The sequence below is a fragment of the Pelophylax lessonae genome (assembly GCF_965119305.1).
Source record: "Pelophylax lessonae genome assembly, chromosome: 12".
Classification (NCBI taxonomy): Eukaryota; Metazoa; Chordata; class Amphibia; order Anura; family Ranidae; genus Pelophylax; species Pelophylax lessonae.
This window is the reverse complement of record NC_138779.1, coordinates 39756891-39777447: the sequence shown is the minus strand read 5'-3', so window position 1 is coordinate 39777447 and position 20557 is coordinate 39756891. Positions and strand designations below refer to the sequence as shown.

General features: G+C 46.3%; 1 protein-coding gene across 1 annotated transcript in view; it reads left to right on the top strand.

The window, feature by feature from the left end:
• Positions 1-20557, top strand: part of FOXJ3 (forkhead box J3) — a 107354-nt gene that overhangs the window by 44668 nt on the left and 42129 nt on the right. The window contains exons 3-6 of the mRNA XM_082273187.1: positions 1819-1902; positions 9204-9305; positions 13050-13181; positions 15384-15543. Of these exons, the coding sequence (XP_082129313.1) occupies positions 1819-1902; positions 9204-9305; positions 13050-13181; positions 15384-15543 (478 nt within the window). The remainder of the gene's footprint in view (positions 1-1818; positions 1903-9203; positions 9306-13049; positions 13182-15383; positions 15544-20557) is intronic.

Below are 20557 nucleotides of genomic sequence, written 5' to 3'. Positions count from 1 at the left end.
AGGGGGGGGGGGGGTCCGTTTGTTTAAATATTATATTGTTCAAGACAAACGGGTGCAACTTCTATCAAGCACTTTTGAATGTGTTTATCATGTGTACCCTGAAATGTCAGCCTGGTTAGGGCTCATGCACACTGCATCTCCAAGAACCTCAAAGGAGCGGCTCCTACAGGCTTTTGAGCGTTTTTAGGCTCCTATTTTTTCTGCCTGGAAACTTCCCTCCATGTTTGCCAATGTGTGCATGCACACTATGGCTTTTTCAGGGGTTTACAGGCATGTACTCTTACAGGCAGAAAAAAAAAAACCCCACTAAACTCGCGTTTTTGAGAGCTGCTATCGCCTAAGTGACCAAAAACAGGTAAAAAGCTCTTTTTGGAGAAAAAAAACAAAAAAAAAACTCAAACACAAAGGGGGGAGTGATTGTGAAAAAAGAAAGCTAAAAAAAAAAAAAAAAAAAAAAAAAAGCTTCTTCAAGCTAAAATAAAAGCTCAAATGCCTGTAAAAGTAGCTTTTTTTTTATTATTTTTTTTTTTTGAACTGCAGTGTGCATAAACCCTCTCCCCACAGAGACTAACTTATCTCCTGCTCAGCACAAGTTTGATAACTGATGATTCATCTGGTTGTGGCGAAAAGCAAGATGCTTATCATCACTGCACTGATCTCAGCCATGAGATAGGATAGCTGCTATAGAAACCTCAAGCCGACCATGTATAGGCAGGCTAAATGTACCCAAGTTGATCAATCGATCAACTTGGTTACAACCAGCTTGTCACATTGTACGGCATTATTTTATAGCAGCTAGCAGTAGTCACTGTGTTCTTCCCGGCGGGGACAGGTTCCCTCCGCTGAAAGAAAACAGTGGCTCTGCAGGAAAGATTTCCCCATCAACACTAATTGTGTTGATTGGGAAATCAAGCAATTTTCTTTCCGTGGAACCTGTGGTTGCCGAAAGAAACCGCTTTGTCTATGGCTGACTTTAGACTGGCCATACATTATACAATTTTCTTGTACAATCTCCTTTTAGGTTTACCAAAATTATATAATGAGGTCAAACCTAAACACTTTCAATCTAAACGCAATCAGGCAGGCCCTTCCACTATATAGTTTAAGGTAAATGCATGTGTGACCAGAGACTACAAATAGATAGTAATGCCTTAAAGGCTAGGTTCACCTTTTTGAAAAAATAATAAACACACGCATTTTTGCAGGGAAAAAAAATTGCATGATTTTTTTTTTTTTTTTTTACAGGAGTCTGCAGAGCATTGCACCTGCAAACCACTAATCTTGGTGCAATGTCCTGCTTTCAACTCTGTTGCCCATACATGTGTATGGGCTTTCTGTTGCAGAGCTGTTGGCTGTTGTCCATTGAGAACTACAAGCCATCTGCCACGGTGGCAGACAGGACTTGTAGTTCGTTCATTTACAGATTCCTGTTAATGAATGACGTGGCTCTGGGTAAAGCTCTTCATTGCCATGCCTTTTTCAAAATGTCACAGTGGGTGTGTGGGGAGAGGATCCCCTGCCTTCTGTCACAGGGAGGGGGATTTCGAGGGTGTGGGGGGCAGATCTGGGGCATGTTGCACCCTAAATATGGGTGTAACATATTCCAGAAAGTGAGCTTGTCCTTTAGGTAGCCCAAAGATGACTTGATTTATGACTAAAGGATCTTCAATAACCATATTTGACAAATTCCTCTTTTGTAAAGAATAAATGACTACTTTATGTGATTGTAAAGTTTTCTCAGGTAGAGTTATGGGGATAAACCATATTTGCAGCCTGCCGCAACTAAAAAGCACTCATTGTTTTGCTTTGTTTTTCTAGGGTTCCTATTGGGCAATAGACACAAATCCAAAGGAGGATGCGCTACCAGCTCGGCCAAAGAAGAGGCCGCGATCTGGAGAGCGGGTATGTAGACCTGTCTCTGCCTTTTAATGGGTGAGGGATGCAGAGAAGGTGGCTGCTGCACTGTACCTGGACACCTGGCAGAACTCCTATCTATTATATTAAATGGCTTTTTTAGAAAATAGCACAAAACCTGCCTACATAGTGCTTCTAATTTCATCCTGGATTACATTTTTTTCTATTTAGAAAATAAATTGTATTGTGGGTTTTAAATCCCATTTTCAAGGCCAAAAGTTTTAATATGTGGGTTAAAAAGGCCCAGTAGCAAAAGGGTTGGAGGCTTCAAAGTTCATTGTTTCTGGCAATGAAGAGAAGCCTCCTGGACATGTAGGGGTTAAACACGTGCTGCCCTGCCTGGCAGTTGTTCTTGAGCAGGGAGCCACTTGCAGCTCCAGAGTGGAGTGGAAAAGCCTGTACATATAGGTGACTTCATCATAGTGACATTATCTACAGCTGAGAATGAAACTATGCAAATGCATACTCAGGCAATAAAAGAAACTATGCAAGACATTTCAGAGAGCAGACCTAACGCAGCCGCTTAGAGATATGTTGTCACTCAGCAATGAATGAGGAAATCGGACCAGGCCGAGCCTTTCTCTTGGCGATGTGGTCACACAGCGTGACAAATGTCTTTAATTTTCTCCCGTCAGCAGCAGAATCCTGCATTTGTCAAGGTTGTTTTGTCATGGCCTCTGTAAGATGCAAGACGGACTCAGGCAAACCGAAAAAAAAAAAAAAAACACCATTTGTTCGTGTTATGCATTTGTTAAAAAAAAAAAAAAAAAGAAATAATGAACTAAATAAATAATTTTAGATTCAGCTGGTATAAGCGATGGAGAGTTGTCTTTTTATATTAGCCTCCTGTAATCTCCTGAACAACAGAACTAAGGCCCCCCAAGCGCACAGGGCATCAGAAAAAACGAGCTGTAAAAATGTGCTTTCATTAGCTTTTTCCATGGGCGTTATTGCACGTCGCTTTTAGCAGCAATTTTTCTGCCTCCATTCAAAATCAGTGGTTCCCTATGGGAGCCCATTGATTTGATTGGAAGGCGCACCGCAAGTCGGATCAGGATGATCCGACTTGTGGTGCGACTTGCGCTCTGAGAATCTTGAGGGGGAACTCAACCTCAAAATGGGGGGGAAAAAACGGCGTGGGGGTCTTCCTCAGGTTCCAAACCAGGCCCTTCGGATCTGATATGGATTTTGTGGGGAGCCCCACACTGGAAAAAATGGTGTGGGGTCCCCCCCAAAATCCATACCAGACCCTTATCCGAGCAAGCAGGCCAGATGAGAACAAGGGCCTCTTCCCGACAACGCTCGCCGGTGGTTTTGGTGGTCTGCGGGCAGAGGGCTTATCGGAATCTGAAAGCCCCCTTTAACAAGGGGCCCCCCTCCCTATGGATATGGGGTACATTGTACCCCTACCCATTCACCCCATAAAAGGCAGTGTATGTAAATAATGACAGGAGACGTTTTAAGAAGTTTATTAAAAATCTTCATCCGGTCTTCTCTCCTCTGCACTTCTGCTCTTTTGCCTTCTTGCCCTCCCCTCTTCTGCCTCTGGTCTTCTTCCTCCGGTCCTCCTCCGAAGCTGTCTCCGGTGATTATGCCGGTCTCCGGTCTATGCAGCTTATTATATAGCCATTAGGGGCGTGGCCTCTGTGACATCTGTGACAAGAGGGTGGGGCCTCCTGATGGCGTCACCGCTAGGGCACACCCCTAATGGCTATATAATAAGCTGCATAGACCAGAGATCCTTTTGGTCTCCCAGCCTGGCCAGCGAGCGTGAGCAGGTTATAGTTCAGCACTAGGCCTCACCACTATAGAGCCCCATTGGACGCGGGCGAGCCCGCGAGTGGACCGTCTCGCTGGAACGCATGTCCCCCTTGGCTGGCAGCACCCCCACCCCAGGTGGGAGACTCTGTTCGGAGTGGCGCCCACCTGATATCGTGGTATGGTAAGTGCCCCCCCCCCAATTCTCAGGGTGGACGTGGGCCCCCTCCTCGGAATAGTCGGACCCTCGGGTATCCCTCAGTTCCCCTGGCCTCTCGGGTATACCAGCCCCCCCCAATCCTATAGGGCGTGCAGGTTCCTCCCTCTGGGGGGCAGATATATTGCCCACGGTTCTGGTGGGGTCACCTTCTGGGGACCATCCGATCACTTTGTTTGCTGACCTCTCCGGGGGTCCTGGAGACCACATGGCTCACCGCAGGGGCCGCCATTTTGCTGTAGATTTGCTCTGCATTGATGTTAAAAAAAATCTTCATTGTAATGCATGGGCAGCCATTTTCTTAAATTTCCCCATAGGAATGCATGGGACGGCCGTTTTTTTTGTAGTCCACATACTGGACAGCACAGGCAGACTCTGGATACTCTAGGCATGACCCAGGTGAATTTCACTTCCTGTGTCAGATCGTTTCATTTTGCTGTACTGTTTCTGCAAGCCTCCTGATTGGTTTGGTAACGTTTTTTTGGGGGTCTCTTGTCAGTTACCTCACACACACTGCTGGCAGACTGTTAGGCTTGGACTTGCTGTGGAGCAGTGCGATTGCGTTTTTGCGACTTTTTTTTAAAGTGACACTGCATTGTTTTTACTCCAGTGTAAATGGAGTCCCAGGATAAAATTTTACACCCTCTGTGTGGCTGCAGGACCCTCTGGGTAGCAGCCTATATCAGATTGTATAGCAGTCTTGAAAAGACTGGTATTAAAGGTGGATTTAGTGTTTAATGAGGAACGCTAGCCTTAAACGCCCTCTGACTTTGCCGCCTTCTGCTGTATCTTCGGATTCTGAGGCAGATATGGCCACTGCAGACGCACCCCACCCTGGTGGCTCTATGCCATCACATTCTGATGGTGAAGAGGACCTATCCTAGTCAGCCGCTGCACGGGAAAACTTTAAAAATGGCGGATGAGTCTACAGTGTCAGGAACGCAGGTGTCTTTTGGCACCCGCAAATCCCAGAAATCGCACAGAGTGTTTCCCTGCCCGTAACTTTTTGACAAAATTGCCAGTGAACAGTGGGGGCACATCAAGCAAATGGTGGTGCCCAAACGTTTTAAACAGTTTTCCCTTCGCAGATAAGGTTTTCACTCGGTGGATCACCCAGTTTCCTGATTGAATAAGTCTCTACTGTGGTCCCGGTGGAAGAATCCCCGGCTTTTACGGACCCCGTTGATAGGCGGATTGAGTCTCTGTCCCGCCATTTACATGTGTTAGCCGGCTCAATATTGAAACCAATTTTTGTGACCACCCTGGTGTCATAGGCTGTCACTGAATGGGTGTCCAGTGTCTTGGAAGCGGAACAGCTCTCCCCGGGCTGATTGAGCGTGTGATGCGTCGCTGGATGCGGGTCCCTTGGTGGCCAGAGTGTCTGCGGTGGGGATTGCTATTAGACGCATGGTGTGGTTAAAGAGCTGGTCTGCGGACCAGGCTTCCAAAAAGGCTCTTTCTGACCTACCCTTTATGGGGGAGCGGTTTTTTGGATACTCACTGGATGAGTTTATCAAAGGCATTACTGGGGGGGAAGAGTACTCTTCTCCCTCAATCCTCTAAGGGCAAGGCACCACGTACTAAACGGGGGGCCTTTTTTTACAGCTCGGTTTATTCGTACCTCTGAGTTGCAAGAAAAAGGAAAGCCATTCAGGTCTTCTGGGAGTTTCAAGAAAACATGGTCAGGTAAACCAAAGCCAGACAAATCCTCGTCTGCATGAAGGGGTGCCCTCACCCGATTCTGGGGTGGGGGGACGTCTTTGCTTCTTTCCGGAACCATATACTTCTTGTTTCAGGACAAATGGGTTCACAAACTGATCCGATCAGGGTACAAGTTTGAATTCTGGTCTCGACCATCGGACAGGTTCTTCCCGTCCAACCTGCACCTGTCTCCAGACCGTTTAAGGGATCCCTGAGCGGCTGTACAAGATTTGCTGTCGCAAAGGGTGATTGTGCCAGTTCCCTCTCAGGAACGTTTTCAGGGGTTTTATTCAAACCTGTTTACTGTGCCCAGGAAGGAAGGCAAAGTACGTCCAATCCTGGACCTCAAGGCTTTGAACCGCTTTGTGCGGGTACAGAGGTCTCAAATGGAGTCCACTCGCACGGTAGTGGCGTCCCTACACCAGGGAGACTTTTTGGCCTCTACACATCCCTATCTATGCTGGACACCAGCGTTTTCTCCGCTTCGCTATAGGAGAGGAGCATTATCAATTTGCGGCGTTACCCTTTGGTCTCGCCTCCGCCCCCAGGGTATTTACCAAGGTGCTGGCTCCAGTGTTGGCAGTCTTTGCGGACTTGCATGCGGGCTTATGGTATCAACCTTATGGTATCAACCGTCGAGGCGGTTCGAGACCCTTACAAAAGGAGATTCTTGTGAAATGGCACAAGGATCCAAAATCCTTGGACAATTTAATTTAGTTGAGTCACCGCACAAAGTCTGCTCTTCTGTGGTGGATTCACTTGTCATCACTTTGTTAGGGTAAGTCCTTCCTTCCGTTGTAGTAGACTGTTGTAACCACGGACGCCAGCCTGTGTGGCTAGCGAGGAGTGCTGGGGAAGCGCTACGCCCAGGGATCGTCTGCAAGGATACCCTGTCTGGATTCAATCGGACAATGCCACGGCCGTGAATTAACAAGGGGGCACCAAGAGTGTCTTGATGGCCCGGGAGGTGGCTGAGATTCTGGACTGGGCAGAGAAGTTTATCCCAGCTCTCTGCTGTGCACGTCCCAGGTGTGGAGAACTGGCAGGCGTATTACCTAAGCCGTCACATCTTGAATCAGGGGGAGTTGTCCCTACACACTGAGGTGTTTCACCTCCTGGGTGTCCGGTGGGGGACACCTGATGTCGACCGGTTTGCTTCTCGACTCAACAAAGAAGGTTCAGAGTTTTGTGGCCAGGTCGAGAGATCCTCTGGCCAACGCCACAGACACTGGTGGCTCTTTGGGGTCAGTATTGGCTAATCTATGCATTTCCTCCGATGAAACTCCTGCCAAAGCTTCTGCGCAGAATAGAGGTGGAAGGCATTCCGGTCATTCTATTGGCTCCAGACTGGCCTCGCCGGTCTTGGTACGCAGACCTGGTAAGTTTGGTCACAGACTCTCTTTGGAAATTTCCTCTCAGGGAAGATCTGTTGTCTCAAGGGCCGATCTTCCATCCTGCTTTACAGTCACTGGCTTCAATGGTGTGGCTGTTGAAAGCCAGGTATTGAGGGATAGAGGTCTTTCTAACTGCGATTCCTACACTATTGAAGGCCAGGAAGTCTACTTCCAGGAAGATCTATCATCGTACGTGGAAATCGTACATCTCATTGTGTGAATCGCTGATGGAAATCGTACATCTCATTGTGTGAATCGCTAATGGAAATCGTACATCTCATTGTGTGAATCGCTGAAAGTGCACCCTCGCTTGTTTTCGGTAGCTAGGGTTTTCGTCAAAAAGGGGTTGAACAGCGTTTAGCTTTGAGCACTATCAAAGGCCAAGTGTCTGCTTTGGCTGTTTTTTTCCAACGTCCTTTAGCTACACATGCCCTGATTCGCACCTTTTTATTCAGGGGTTGCGTCATATGGCGCCTCCGAGGCGATCTCGACTACCTGCGTGGGATCTGAATTTGGTATTAGCTGTTCTTTTGAGAACCTCCTTTTGAGAACATTTAAATTCCCCTGCTTAAATTATCTCAGAAGGTTGCCATTTTGGTGGCTATCACTTCTGTCCGTAGGGTGTCTGAACTGGGGGGCGTTGTCTTGCCGTTCACCTTATCTGGTGGTCCACCAGAGATAAAGTGGTACTTCGACCTAATCAGTCGTTTCTTCCTAAGGTGGTTTCTGATTTCAAATTGAATGAAGACATTGTGCTGCCTTCACTCTGTCCTAAGCCCAAGCATCCCAAGGAAATTGCTTTGCATTCTTTGGATGTGGTTTGGGCAATTGGAGTTTACCTGGCGGCTACTGAATCTCTTTCTGGAAATCGGACTCTTATTCTGTCCTTTCGGAAGGACCTCGTAAAGGAATGGCTACGTCTGCTGCGACCATATCCTGATGGATCAGACAGACAGTGGTTTAGGCTTATTTACTAAAGGGTTAGGTTCCTCCTTTCCCGGTGAAGGCGCATTCTACTAGGGTGCCGAGTGCCTCTTGGGCTTTTCGCCATCAGGAGTCAGTGATGCAAGTTTGCAAGGCGACAACTTCGTCATCAGTGCACACGTTCATAAAATTCTACAAGGTGGATGTGTTGGCATCCTCGGATGCCTCTTTTGGCCGCAAGATTTTGCAGGCTGCTGTCTAAAAGAGAACTTTTTTCTCTTTTGACGGTGTATGTTTGTTTTTTCTCGGTAAACTCCAGTTGTTCTGGTTGAGCTCCTTGTAACCTGGTTGGCTACGTTTTAGCCTTGGGAAATAATGTTCTTCTTTGTGTTGTTTTTTCCCACCCCCCATGCAAATACTGCTTTGGGACGTCCCAATGGTCCCAAAGAAGATATGGAAGATATGAAGCTGCGTCTGTCAATGAACGATAGAGAAAGCTGGATTTTTGATTAACTGTAAAATCCTTTTTCTCTAAAGTTTATTGACAGACGCAACACCCGCCCCTCTATTTGAGAGGAATGGGGTTGTTGTCTTCTAAACACTGCTTGCAACAAAACTGGGGGGCTGTAGCAGAGTGTGTGCGGTTATGCCTGCAGGGACAGCCCCATAGGCATGGTGAAAGCTTTTTCTTGCCTAGTGTCCTACTCCCGTAGGGGGCAGCATAACCCAATGGTCAAGAAGATATGAAGCTGCATCTGTCAATGAACTGAAAATTTTGGTGCATCTCTAATTAGAAGATTTCTGTCTTACTTTTGTGTTTCCCCCTCATGTGTTTTTTTTTTTTTTTTTCCAACTATATTTTTTTCCATCTCTCTCTCTCTCTCTCTCTCTGGCACTCTCCACTCTTCTTGTAAACCAGCCATGCTTTCTTGTCTTTCGCCTTCCTCCTACATCTTATTTCCTTCCTTCTGCAGTTTTCATATGCCCACATATGAGTGTTCTAGAAAGGTGTTACTGACATCAAGGTCATCCGATGAATCTGTTAAATATGAAATGCATGTCTTGACTTTTAGTTTCAATTTGTAACCAGCGGTCTAAGTTAAGGTTTCTTTTATTTTTCTTTCTTTCTTTATATATATATATATATATATATATATATATATATATATATATATATATATATATATATATATATATATAATGCTCTGAGTTTACGAATCTAAATTATTCATATACTTGATGCATTTTTAGATGTCTGCGATGCAAAAATCAATGATGCCTTTTTGTCATTTCAGGCCTCAACACCTTACAGCATTGATTCAGATTCCTTGGGAATGGATTGTATAATCTCTGGAAGTGCCTCTCCGAACATGGCTATTAACACTGTGACTAACAAAGTAAGTGTCCCTATATGTATGGGAATGTAAAACCCACTTGAAGTGAACAAAACTCTGTTGACACTGGCTCCTAAATCTACATACAGCTATGTAGTACAACAGCCTGCCCAACCAGATATAAATTGAGTAGTGTGTTTAGGTAAGCCCTCGCCTTATAATAGCTTTGATTAATCTAAAGGAAGTTGTAAAATAGTAACATGTATACACATCTTTACAGTCTTAAGGTGCATTTTTATAAAGCCCTGAATCTAACATTCACCAAACATTCACTGCAGGCAAATGCTCCTTGTTCATGTGTTTTAAAGGACCGTGGTTCACCACCAGTGAAAGTTTGATGAGTCACATTCACAGCTTTATGGATATGCCCCTTAAGTGTACCATTTTCCTAATACTTTTCTAAGATGTAACAATACGATAGTTTAAGATGATTGTTTGGATGAAAGGATATTATTTTTACAGAAATCAATTACACTAAACAATCATTTTCATTGCAAAAGAACATTCCACCCTTAAGGAAAATCGGGTCAAATTCAACACAGATTGATGCTTTTCTTTTGTAGTGATGAGTGTTTTCACGCAAAGAATTGTTACTTGAAATCTCCCTTTGTTACATAAAAGGCCAGCATTGGATTTCCAATGACTGTATAAGTAGGGCAACTTTCTGATTTAATAAAAAATGGAATGGATAGTTTAGGGAGGGATAACCATATCTACACATAGATAAGATAAATAAAATAAAATAAAATATATATAATATATAAATTTAAATATTAAGGAGGCTATATACAGTTTCTTCAGTCATATTTTTGGACATATATAAAAGTACTGGCACACTGATCCCCAGGAGGTGTCCTGCCCAACCAATTATTGCTCATTTTATTTTTGTTGTGCAGTGGCAGTTAGGGCATTTTATTAAAATTTCTTTTTTTTTTTAAGACCTCGCTTTCCATGGGTCTTTTGGGAGACGTGTGTTCTTCCTTGAATTTCGATGTCCTTTTTGTGTATTTCTTCCAGATATGAGCAGTAAGCCAGAGTGAAATGACTTCTACGTATTGCCTTTTATTTAGGAGATTCCTGTAATTCAGACCAGTCACTGCTGCACTCTCTATTTGCAGGACTGGTCTTGTCTCCACCTCCTGTAGTTTTCTGCTGGATCCCTACCACTTCGCTGCTCTCTGCACATTCTATGTGCAGCACATTGATAATATCACCACTAATTTTACAAGCTATTATCTAGGTTTACAAATGCATTTTGTTACATGCAATATATCCTTTGTGGTTCTTAATAAATTTAAATATGCCTGGAGGCCTGCTTTTTAAAATGCTGCAGAGTGTAACCAGGTAATTGCTATCATTTTATAACCTGCTGCAGAAGAGGAGATGGACATGGAACTCTTGGCTAGTTTTGGTTAGTGGCCATTCCCGGTTGGCGGCCATGTTTGTGTAGCCATGATGATGTCTCAGGGGCCATTTTCCCTTAGCTTGGGAGATGCTGGAAACAACTGAAGCCTTGTGGGGATGCCAAAACTCCTCCTCTTCCTCCCTAGTTTCTTCTTCCTGTGTCCGGGACATATGAACAGGAAAATAGCATCCATGATAATGCTGGGTTTGAATTCTCTGTGCTCCTCCAGTTGGTAGGGTGTGTCTTTGGGGGTCCCTGTTATATCTCTCTCTCTCTCTCTGCTGATAGGTACCCTGAGCCTTGAGGGGATCCTTTAGTGGTGCCAAAAGATCGTTTTTGTATTGCAAGGGCTTCCTTTCCTTATGGAGCTTCAGCAACACATCTCCCCCACTGACCCCCTCATGGAGGTGGCAGGTCCCTCAGAAACGCCAGCCTTCCATGGTTGCACTGACAGGGGTTCTGCAGTCCTCAGTGTCCTGGGTGGAAGTGGCGTATGGGCAAAAGCCCAGGAGGAAGTGTCTCCTGCCTTCCCCTGCTCAGGCTGTCTCATCTAAATCTGAGCCTGATGCCGCCATAGACGCAGCCCGTCCAGGGGGATTTAATATCACATCCCCTGATCCATCCGATAACCAGGATGATTTCTCCATGGTCGCAGCAGCGAATGAAAAAAACGCTGGTAGACGCATTTATCACTGCAGTGCGTGAAACTTTTTAAATGGAGGATGCAGCTGATGTAGCCATGGACGTGGCTGTGCTGTTTGGTAAGCACAAATCACTTCGTACTCCAAAGGTGTTTATTTGCTCTATTTTGACAGGTTTTCCTGTAAGGAATGGAAAAAACTATCAAGTAAGTGATCGTATCCCTGATAACGACCAAATTCATGACCATCCGATGGGGCATGGCAGTATTAGTACTAATGACGTCCTCAATCCCAGCAATCACCTGGGCTCAGCTCCAGGTGAGGCCTTTGCAAAATCACATTTTTTCCTGATGGGATGTCAATCCATCATCCCTAGAGGTGACTATCTTGGTTCCATGTGCAATCAATAGAACACTCCAGTAGTGGCTCAGGCCAGGGGTCAGAGAAGAAAGGGCTACACTTAAACCTCAGCATTCAGCCTCATCTAACACTTCTAGGACATGCCGAACCTCCTGTCGTAAGGGACAGTCAACCACCCGAAACGCAAGGTCATGAAGCTCTCGGCCTGGTGCCTGAAAGGGTGAGGTTACCGAACAAAGGTCTGTCTAACAGGGTGATCGACACCATCTTAGCCAGCAGAAAACCTGTGACTAGAGCCATCTACGAAAAAGTAAGGGAAAAGTTTGTCTTGTACGAGAACAAAGGAGACCCCGACATAGGAACTATTCCAACAATCTTAGATTTTTTTTTTTTTTTTTTGCAGGAAGGAGTGGACGAGGGCATTGCCCATAACGCTTTAAAGGTTCAAATGGCAGCCCTATCTTCCCACCTAGATATTAGGCTGGCAGAAGACGCACTCAAAAGGAGATTCCTTCTCTCATTATAAAAAGCCACACCCATAAAGTTCAGCAGAACTCCGACATGGGACCTCTCCAAAAGTACTCAAAGGATTCATTTCTGCACCCTTTGAATCACTGGAGGAATGTTTGGATAAATGCCTTGCACTAACAGTACTCCTGGTGGCGCTTGTGTCAGCAAGAACAGTCAGTGAAATATAGGCTCTATCCATGATAGAACCATACTGTTTAATTCTGACAGATAAAACAATCCTCAACAGACCCAGCCTTCCTACCAAAAGTCTCTTCGCCTTTCCACAGAACTCAGGAGGTGGTCATTCCCTCCCTTTCAGATTCAATGGATAGCAGGAAAAAGCTAGATGTAAGAAAGATCCTGATAACTTACCTCGAGAGACCTAAAGATTGGCGAAAAACCACACTATTACTTCTCCATGCAGGAATCGACAAAGGAAAACCGGCCTTTAAAGTACGATAGCCAGACGGAGAAACAGCCGCATCGGTTGTCATTACAAGAAAGTGGACCGTTGGCTCTAAACAACAGCAGCTGCAGCCATCACCCCGGTACATCCACCTGAAGCCGAGGCCGCATATTTGCGTTCTGTCGGCGTGAAGGGGTTATAGAAAACAAACGGAGACTTTGCACACAGTTTTTGTTTTGAAGCTTCTGGAACAAATGTATCTTTTCTAAACTGAAAGTTTAGTTGGGCTTTACGTACTTTGTAACTTCATAACACTTGAGTGTTGAGCAGCTCTCAAATTTGTTGCACCTGTTGACTGGAATTGCTTTGTAAGTTCTAAACCTAACATTACGATTTACTGTGATATTGTTTTTTTTTTCCCCCAGGTAACTTTATACGGTAACACGAGTCAGGATGGCAACGACAGTCCTCGAAGTAGCCTTAACAACAGCCTCTCGGATCAGAGTGTGTCATCCTTAAACTTGAACAGTGTTGGCAGTGTGCACAGCTATACACCGGTGAGCAGGCCTCTTCTATACATTGTGCAGGCGCTTCCACTCCCACTTCACACGTCTCCTTCCAACAATAACAGCCCAGGCCTGACAAGGTTGTTTTCACAAGCTGTAATGTGTTTTACTAGGCACACCGTGTACTTCTGACATAAATCACTCACACTTCTGCCACTGAGAGCCTGTGTTTGGGTTTTAGGTCTTGTTTAAAATAGCCAAGGATGGGTGCTGCAGAGTACGCCAGTCACCAAATATAAAGCATTGCTGTGTAGGTGGAGATAATGGCAGCTTTGTTATTTGATAAACAAGATTGAAAGACAGATACAGCTATATGAAGCAGTGGTGTATAAAAAAAAAAGCACACTTTTTTATTTAAAGTAGATCTACAGAGTATACACTTTTATCTGTATTTTAATGATTTTCACTTCAAGTAGAGTTTTGTAAATCTACTTTTAGAGGTTTTCTGTATATCAGGTGGGGTAGACACCATTATCTACTTTAAGCCCCCCTGTTCACATCGGACCGATTTGACATGTCAAATCGCTTTCCAAATTGAAGCCTATTGCCGGCAACAGCCCCCCCCCCCCCCCGAATTGGTGCGACGCCGACTTTGCAGCGCCGCACCGATTCCCAAAGTAGTTCCTGCACTATTGGCTACTTCAAGGGCAGTTTCAATAGACATCTGTACATGAACCCGCACAGATGTCTCTCAAATTGCCCCCGTAGTCATACTAAAATGCCAGTTCGAAATTCTGCGAGTTCATCTGAACTTGCACGATTTCAAACCAGAATTTTAGTGTGAACGTGGGCTAAAGCTCATCTCAGGGCAAAAATATACCATTTGCCCACTGACCCCCCCCCCCCTCCACCCCCTCTTACCCCACCAAGGCTTTTTTTTTTGTTTTGTTAATCCTTGTTAATCATCCTATACCTCCCTTAGTCCACCTTCCATGTCCTTCACCAGCTCTGTTTCCAGGTGCATGAGACTGGTAATTCAGCACAGCAAATGTGTCTGCGCCAGCCAGTCCCCATTGCTGAGGTCAGCCTCCTCTGAATCCCGAGATGATCCCACCGCTGGACAGCCAATAGGAAGTGTTCTGTGACATAGACCCCTGAAGGACCCTGCCTTCTGTACACAGAAGATAGAAGTCTTGGGACTGGAGCATCACATGAGGATTTAGGTGAGTAAAAGGGTTAACTGATGATTGGCTTTAAAACCCCACTCCAAGCAGAAAAAAAGTCTGCCCCCCCCCCCCCCTCACTGCAAGGTGTCAATGCATGACTATGGCTACTCTTGGGAATGCACTGCAACAGAGATCTGAATGGGTTCTAAAACTCTCAAAAAAAATAAACTTTGTTACCTAGACAAAGACTTATTTTCTGCCTGTTGGAAGGGTGAGGGTTAAAGCAGACTAGAATATGTAGGTGAAAAATCCTATGCACTACAACTTAATATAAGAAATGGTTACGTTTTGCAATTCTTTATGTAGCTTTATTATTCTTTTAATTCTAAAGCATAGCATCACTTCAGATTTGTAAACAATTAAAGCTGGGTAAACCATTATACAATTATTATTATTATTTGTTTTTTTTTTTTCAATTTCCTTTTAGATTTACCTTCAACTATGTAAAATTTGAAAGTGTTTAGGTTTGACCTCATATTATTTGGTTTTGGTAAATCTAAAGGAAAATAGTTTGTGTAGCCAGTTTAGGGCTGGTACACACTAATATTTTTTTTTGTTCAATCCAGCGAGTTGAATGAAAAAAAAATTCAGCTCCGGTCAGAGCTGATGTACTAACGATCCAACGTCAGTACAGCCATCTCCCCCCTCTGAGCTGTTGTGTTCTGAAAGGGGGACGGCCCCTCCGCCAGAACAGGTGAATGGGTCAGCCATTGGCTGAGAGTGCTGATTGGAAGCCAGTCAGCCGCTGGTTTTCCATCATGTACATCCGACAGATGCCGGCCAATGATTATGAACCGGCCGATGTCTCCAGACATTGGGCCCATGTGTACGGGGCTTAACGCTTATTTGGTGTAGCTTATTGGCAACCATGGGCTAATGCTGCTAATAATTCTCTAATTGCATTAGAGGTTGGATTTCTGAGAAATGGATTTTAACCCTCCAGGAGGTTTGCATTACTATTTGTGTAATTACCAGTTTTCCCACAATATAGCAGAAATGGCTCATTACGCTTCTTGTTCAACACCAGGTAACAAGCCATCCAGAGCAATCTGCTCAGAATTTAACTCAGCAGTCGCAGTACAGCACACCAGAGCGAGAAAAGCTTTTCCCGGAGTATAACTTTGAAGATCTCAGCGATTCATTTCGAAGCCTGTACAAGAATGTATTTGCTCAATCTGCAAGCCAAGGTGAGTTTCAGTGTTTGAGTGAAGTTGTATTTGGTTATATTTTTAAAGATCTGCACCCAACTGCTTTTTTTTTCACTTTTGAATAGACTAGAAAGGGCTAAACTCGCTATGAGGGTTTTATTGCTAGGTGTCTCCTGTCTGTTACAAAGCGATGCTCTAAGCTGAACTTCCTTCTTCCCTTGGATTATTCCTTGTATGTCCTTTTAAGAGTTAGTTCACATGTGCATTGTGTGGCTTAAAGTGATTGTAAAGTCTTGTTAAAAAAAAGTAACATGTTATACTTGCCTGCTCTGTGCAGTTGGTTTTGCTGAGAGTGGCCCGGATCCTCCTCTTCTTGGGTCCCTCTTCGGAGCTCCTGGCCCCTCCCTCCTTTTCATTGTCCCCAAAGCAAGCAGCTTGCTTTGGGGGCACCCGAGCCAAGTCGCAGCTCCCTGTGTCCATTCAGATACGAAGCCGCGATCTGGCCCGCCCCCTCTCCAGATTGTCTGACTGACTGTGATTGACAGCAGCGGGAGCCAATCTCTGCTGTCTCAGCCAATGAAGAGGGGAGTCCAGGGCAGCTGAGACACTCCTGCAACATCGCTGGATAGAGATGGGCACAAGTAAGTATTAGAGGGAGGGCTGCTGCACACAGGTTTTTTTTTATCTTAATGCATAGAATGTATTAGGATAAAAAAAAAAAACCTTCTCTCCTTTTCAATCCCTTTAAACCAGAAGTTGGGCCAAAGCTCTGCAGTTAGTTCTGAACACCTGTGATCAGTAGTTGGTCAGCTGCTCCAGGCTCTGGACAAATCCTGACTTAATTTTGATACACCCAGATGCTTGGGCAGCAGCTGGCCCAGCCTCTCAGAGCAGAGCGCAGCTGGGAGCCTGAGCCATCCTCTCCTGCCCCCTGCACATCCCAGTGCTCCTGTGAACTATGGAAGGGCAGAGCAGAGAGCCGGTGACCGACAGTTACCGGCTCTCTTCTCTCTGAAGACCAGGAACCAATCAGCAGTCTTTGAGACAGCAGCAAACAGATGCTGCTTTGGAATGATGTTGCATCCACCTAGGTAAGTATAAATATTTTTTTTTCTTCATTCCCTAAAATAAGCCTTAGGTGGCCAGTGACATCAGTCCCTAGCGGATTCTTTAAAGAAATACATGAAGAATGTAGTGCGCAGAGGATGATGAGTAGTTCAGTTTACAACAATTGCCTGGATTTTACAGGAAGTAAGGGAAAATCTTACCAACAAGGACATACAGCAAGAATGATCTTTTAGAGGGCCTAGCCTTTTGCAGTTTTGGATGGATCCAGTATAAAGTGACCCATGCCATTACTCTAGCTATCTTAACTAACAGTACCCACACATGAACTCTTCATTGCTCCTGATGTCATGTCACAGCTCTGTACCAATACCTAGGCAGCAGCTGTGATTACTCTGAAAAATTCTACTTTCGCTTTCGTTCATTGACGTACACAGCTCCTGGGATTCTTAACCATTGGGTTATACTGCCCCCTACAGGAGTAAGACACTAGGCAGAAAGTTTCTGGGTACGCCTATGGGCAGTCCAAGGAGATATACTCCCTCTCTCTGCTGTAGGTACTCTGTTTTTTTTTTTTAAGGACATACTTCCTTGCTGGCATCTCTGGTCCTGGCATTTTTTTCTTTTTAGATAGAAATCATTTTTTTCCTGTGAGAGCTACAGTCAACTGCCAGACTGGGCGACGGGCTGAATAATCTAGATCCAGTGGTTACCCCAGTCTGGCCAGCGAGCACACACAGACCTCAGCTCTGCGCTAGGTCAGCCGCGACATAGCCCCACCAGACGGGGGCTGGCCTGCGAGTTAAACGCCTCGCAAGGTCTCATATGACTGGGTCTCGGCCCAAGTCACAGCTTTCCTCCTGGCTGACAGCCCCCCATTTCGATGGCGTGGGGTTCTGTCTGGAGCGGTGCCCATCTGGTTCCTGGTATGGGGAGTAGCTATGCCCCCTCTTACCTTGGAGGGTTTTGGGGTGGATGTGGGCCCCTCCTTGGGACGGCCGGACCCCCCAGGTTCCCCTCCTTTCCGTCCGGCACCCCCTTCGTCTGTCCCCTCCCCCATCCACTTATGTTAGGGCATGTTGGTGTTCTGGTCCCCCTCCTAGGGGGGAGGGGCCAGGGCACTATGCTGGTGGGGCGTTCGGCACCGGCGACCGGACGATCGGCTGTGTGTGTTCGTACCTGGTTAGGGCTCCTGCCAGGGCCCCTGTCCTGCCTGGGCCTAGGGATCCCTCCTGGTACCGCCATTTTGTAGTAGCCTGTGTGCTGAATGCACGGCGTCCATGTTTGTGTAGTCCAGTAGCCATTTTGCGGTGGTTTGAAAATAGTGGCGGCCATGACTGTGGAGCCCTGTGGACGGCGATTTTTGGCGGTGGGAACCCCTTCTCATCCCCTGGTGCTGACTCCTGGATCTTTTCACTTCCTGATCACTGCACGTTGTGTGCAGATTATCCTGGTGGCTGCGGATGCCTGTTTCTGCTGGGTGGTGAGTCTGGTTGGGTCCTCTCCCTCTGCTGAGGATCGCCTGGTGCTTTGTGCCTAACGACTAGGTGGTGCTGCCAGCACGGTGGGGGTTGTCCCTTTGCAGTGTTTTTTACACTTTTTGTGGGGTCCCCCTGGTGACTCATGGAGCCTTTGGAGCACATCTCCCCACCTGATCATCTTTCTGAGGCAGCAGGGCCCTCAGGGTCCCGACCATCCATATATGCACTGACGGTTTTTCTGGAATCTTTTGTGTCCCGGGTGGAGGTGGTTTTCAGGCAACAAGCTAGCAAAAAGCGCCCGGAATCCTTAAATAGTGAGAATGATTCCTCCATATCTGCAGCTGCGCACGAAAAGGCGCTGGTGGAAGCACTGATTGTATCTGTGTGTGAGACCTTAAAAATGGAGGATGCTGCTGCGACAGAGGAGCAGGTTCCCTTTTGGCCGGGGATCAAAGGAGTCTCTAATATGGTGGCTTCGTTCTCCGGCGCTTCGACTGGGCAAATCCTTCCTCCCTTTGTATTGGACAGTGGTCACCACAGATGCCAGCCTGTCCGGCTGCGGAAGCATCCTCTGCAAACATTCTGCTCAAGGCTCTGGACACTGGAAGAGTGCACACCACCGATCAATGTCTTGGAACTCCAAGCAATCAGACTGTGCCTGGACCATTGGATGGATCGTCTTCAGAGATGTCCAATGCGCATTCAATCGAACCATGCCACGGCCTTGGCTTATGTCAGTCACCAGGGGGGGGCACAAGAAGTGTGCTGGTGGCTCTGGAGGTAGCCGGCATTCTAAGGTGGGCAGAACGGTTTGTTAAAGCCCTCTCCGCCGTACATATTCTGGGGATGGAAAACTGGCAGGCGGATTATATCAGTCGGCAGGCGTTGGACCAAAGGGAGTGGTCCCTTCATCCGGAGGGGTTTTATCAGTTGGGTCTCTGGTGGGGCATCCCCAAGGTGGAACTGTTGGAGTCTCGGCTCAACAGAAAGGTGCAGAGGTTTATGGCTCGGTTAAGATCCTCTGCCGAACGCCACAGACACGCTGGTGGCCCTGTGGGGTCAGTATATTCTGATTTACACCATCCCTCCTCTCAAGCTTCTGCCAAAACTTCTATGCAGGGTCCAGGCAGAAAGGATTGCGGTCATCTTAGTTGCTCCGGACTGGCCTCACTATGCTTGGTATGCCGATCTGATGCGGCTGGTCGCCGACATTCCTTGGAAGCTTCCTCTCATGGAGGATCTGCTGTCCCAGGGACCAATCTTCCATCCTGCTTTACAGTCACTGGCTTTGATGGCTTGGCTGTGGAACTCCAGGTGCTGATGGATAGAGGTTTGTCTGCGTCTGTGATTCCAACCCTGGTAAAAGCTAGGAAATCTACTTCTAGGAAGATCTACCATCGTACGTGGAAGTCGTACATTGTGTGGTGTAAATCTCTTGGGGTTCATCCTCGCTCTTTCTCGGTGGCTCAGATCTTGACCTTCCTTCAATGGGGGGTGAGCAGAAACTGGCATTGAGTACTATCAAGGGTCAGGTGTCGGCCTAGCGGTCTTCTTTTAACGGCCCTTGCCCACACACTCCCTGGTGCGTACTTTTCTTCAGGGAGTTAGGCACTTGGCCCCTCCAGTGCGGTCTCCATCGCTGCCTTGGGTCCTCAATTTGGTTCTCAGTCCTTCAGAAGCCTCCTTTTGAGAATCTTCAGGAGATTCCCCTACTTGCGGTGTCCCTGAAGGTGGCCTTTTTTTAGTGGCTTTTGTGCGCAGGGTGTCGGAATTGGTGGCATTATCCTGTCGTTCACCTTACTTGGTTGTTCACAGAGATAAGGTGGTTCTTCATCCCTGTCCTTGGTTCCTTTCAAAGGTTGTCTCTGATTTTCATTTGAATGAAGACATCGTGTTGTCTTCCCTGTGCCCCAGGCCAAAACATCCAAAGGAAATTGCTTTGCATGCCTTGGATGTGGTCTGGGCAGTTAGGGTGTACCTGGCAGCTATGGAGTCTTTTAGGAAGTCGTACTCCCTATTTGTGCTTACAAATGGGCCTTGTAAAGGGTTGTCAGATTCCTCTGCGACCATTTCCAAATGGATCAGACAGACGGTGATTCGGGCCTATTCCATCAAGGGTCAGGTTCCTCCTTTACCTGTAAAGGCGCACTCTACTCTGGCGCTCAGTGCCTCCTGGGCCTTCCGTCATCAGGCGTCAGTGACGCAAGTTTGCAAGGCGGCCGTCTGATTGTCAGTGCACACCTTCACAAAGTTCAATAAAGTGGATGTGTTGGCATCTGCGGGTGCATCCTTTGGCCGTAAGGTTTTGCAGGCTGCTGTTTAGAGGACCTGGTCCTCTTTGAGGGTGTATTTTTATTTATTTTTTTTTTTTTTACAGTTGAGCTCCTATTTACCTGGTTGGATATTGTTGGCCTTGGTTCAACACTTTGGGACGTCCCAATGGTTATGAATAGCAGGAGCTGTGTCCATCAATGAACAAAGGAGAAAATGGGATTTTTGACTTACAG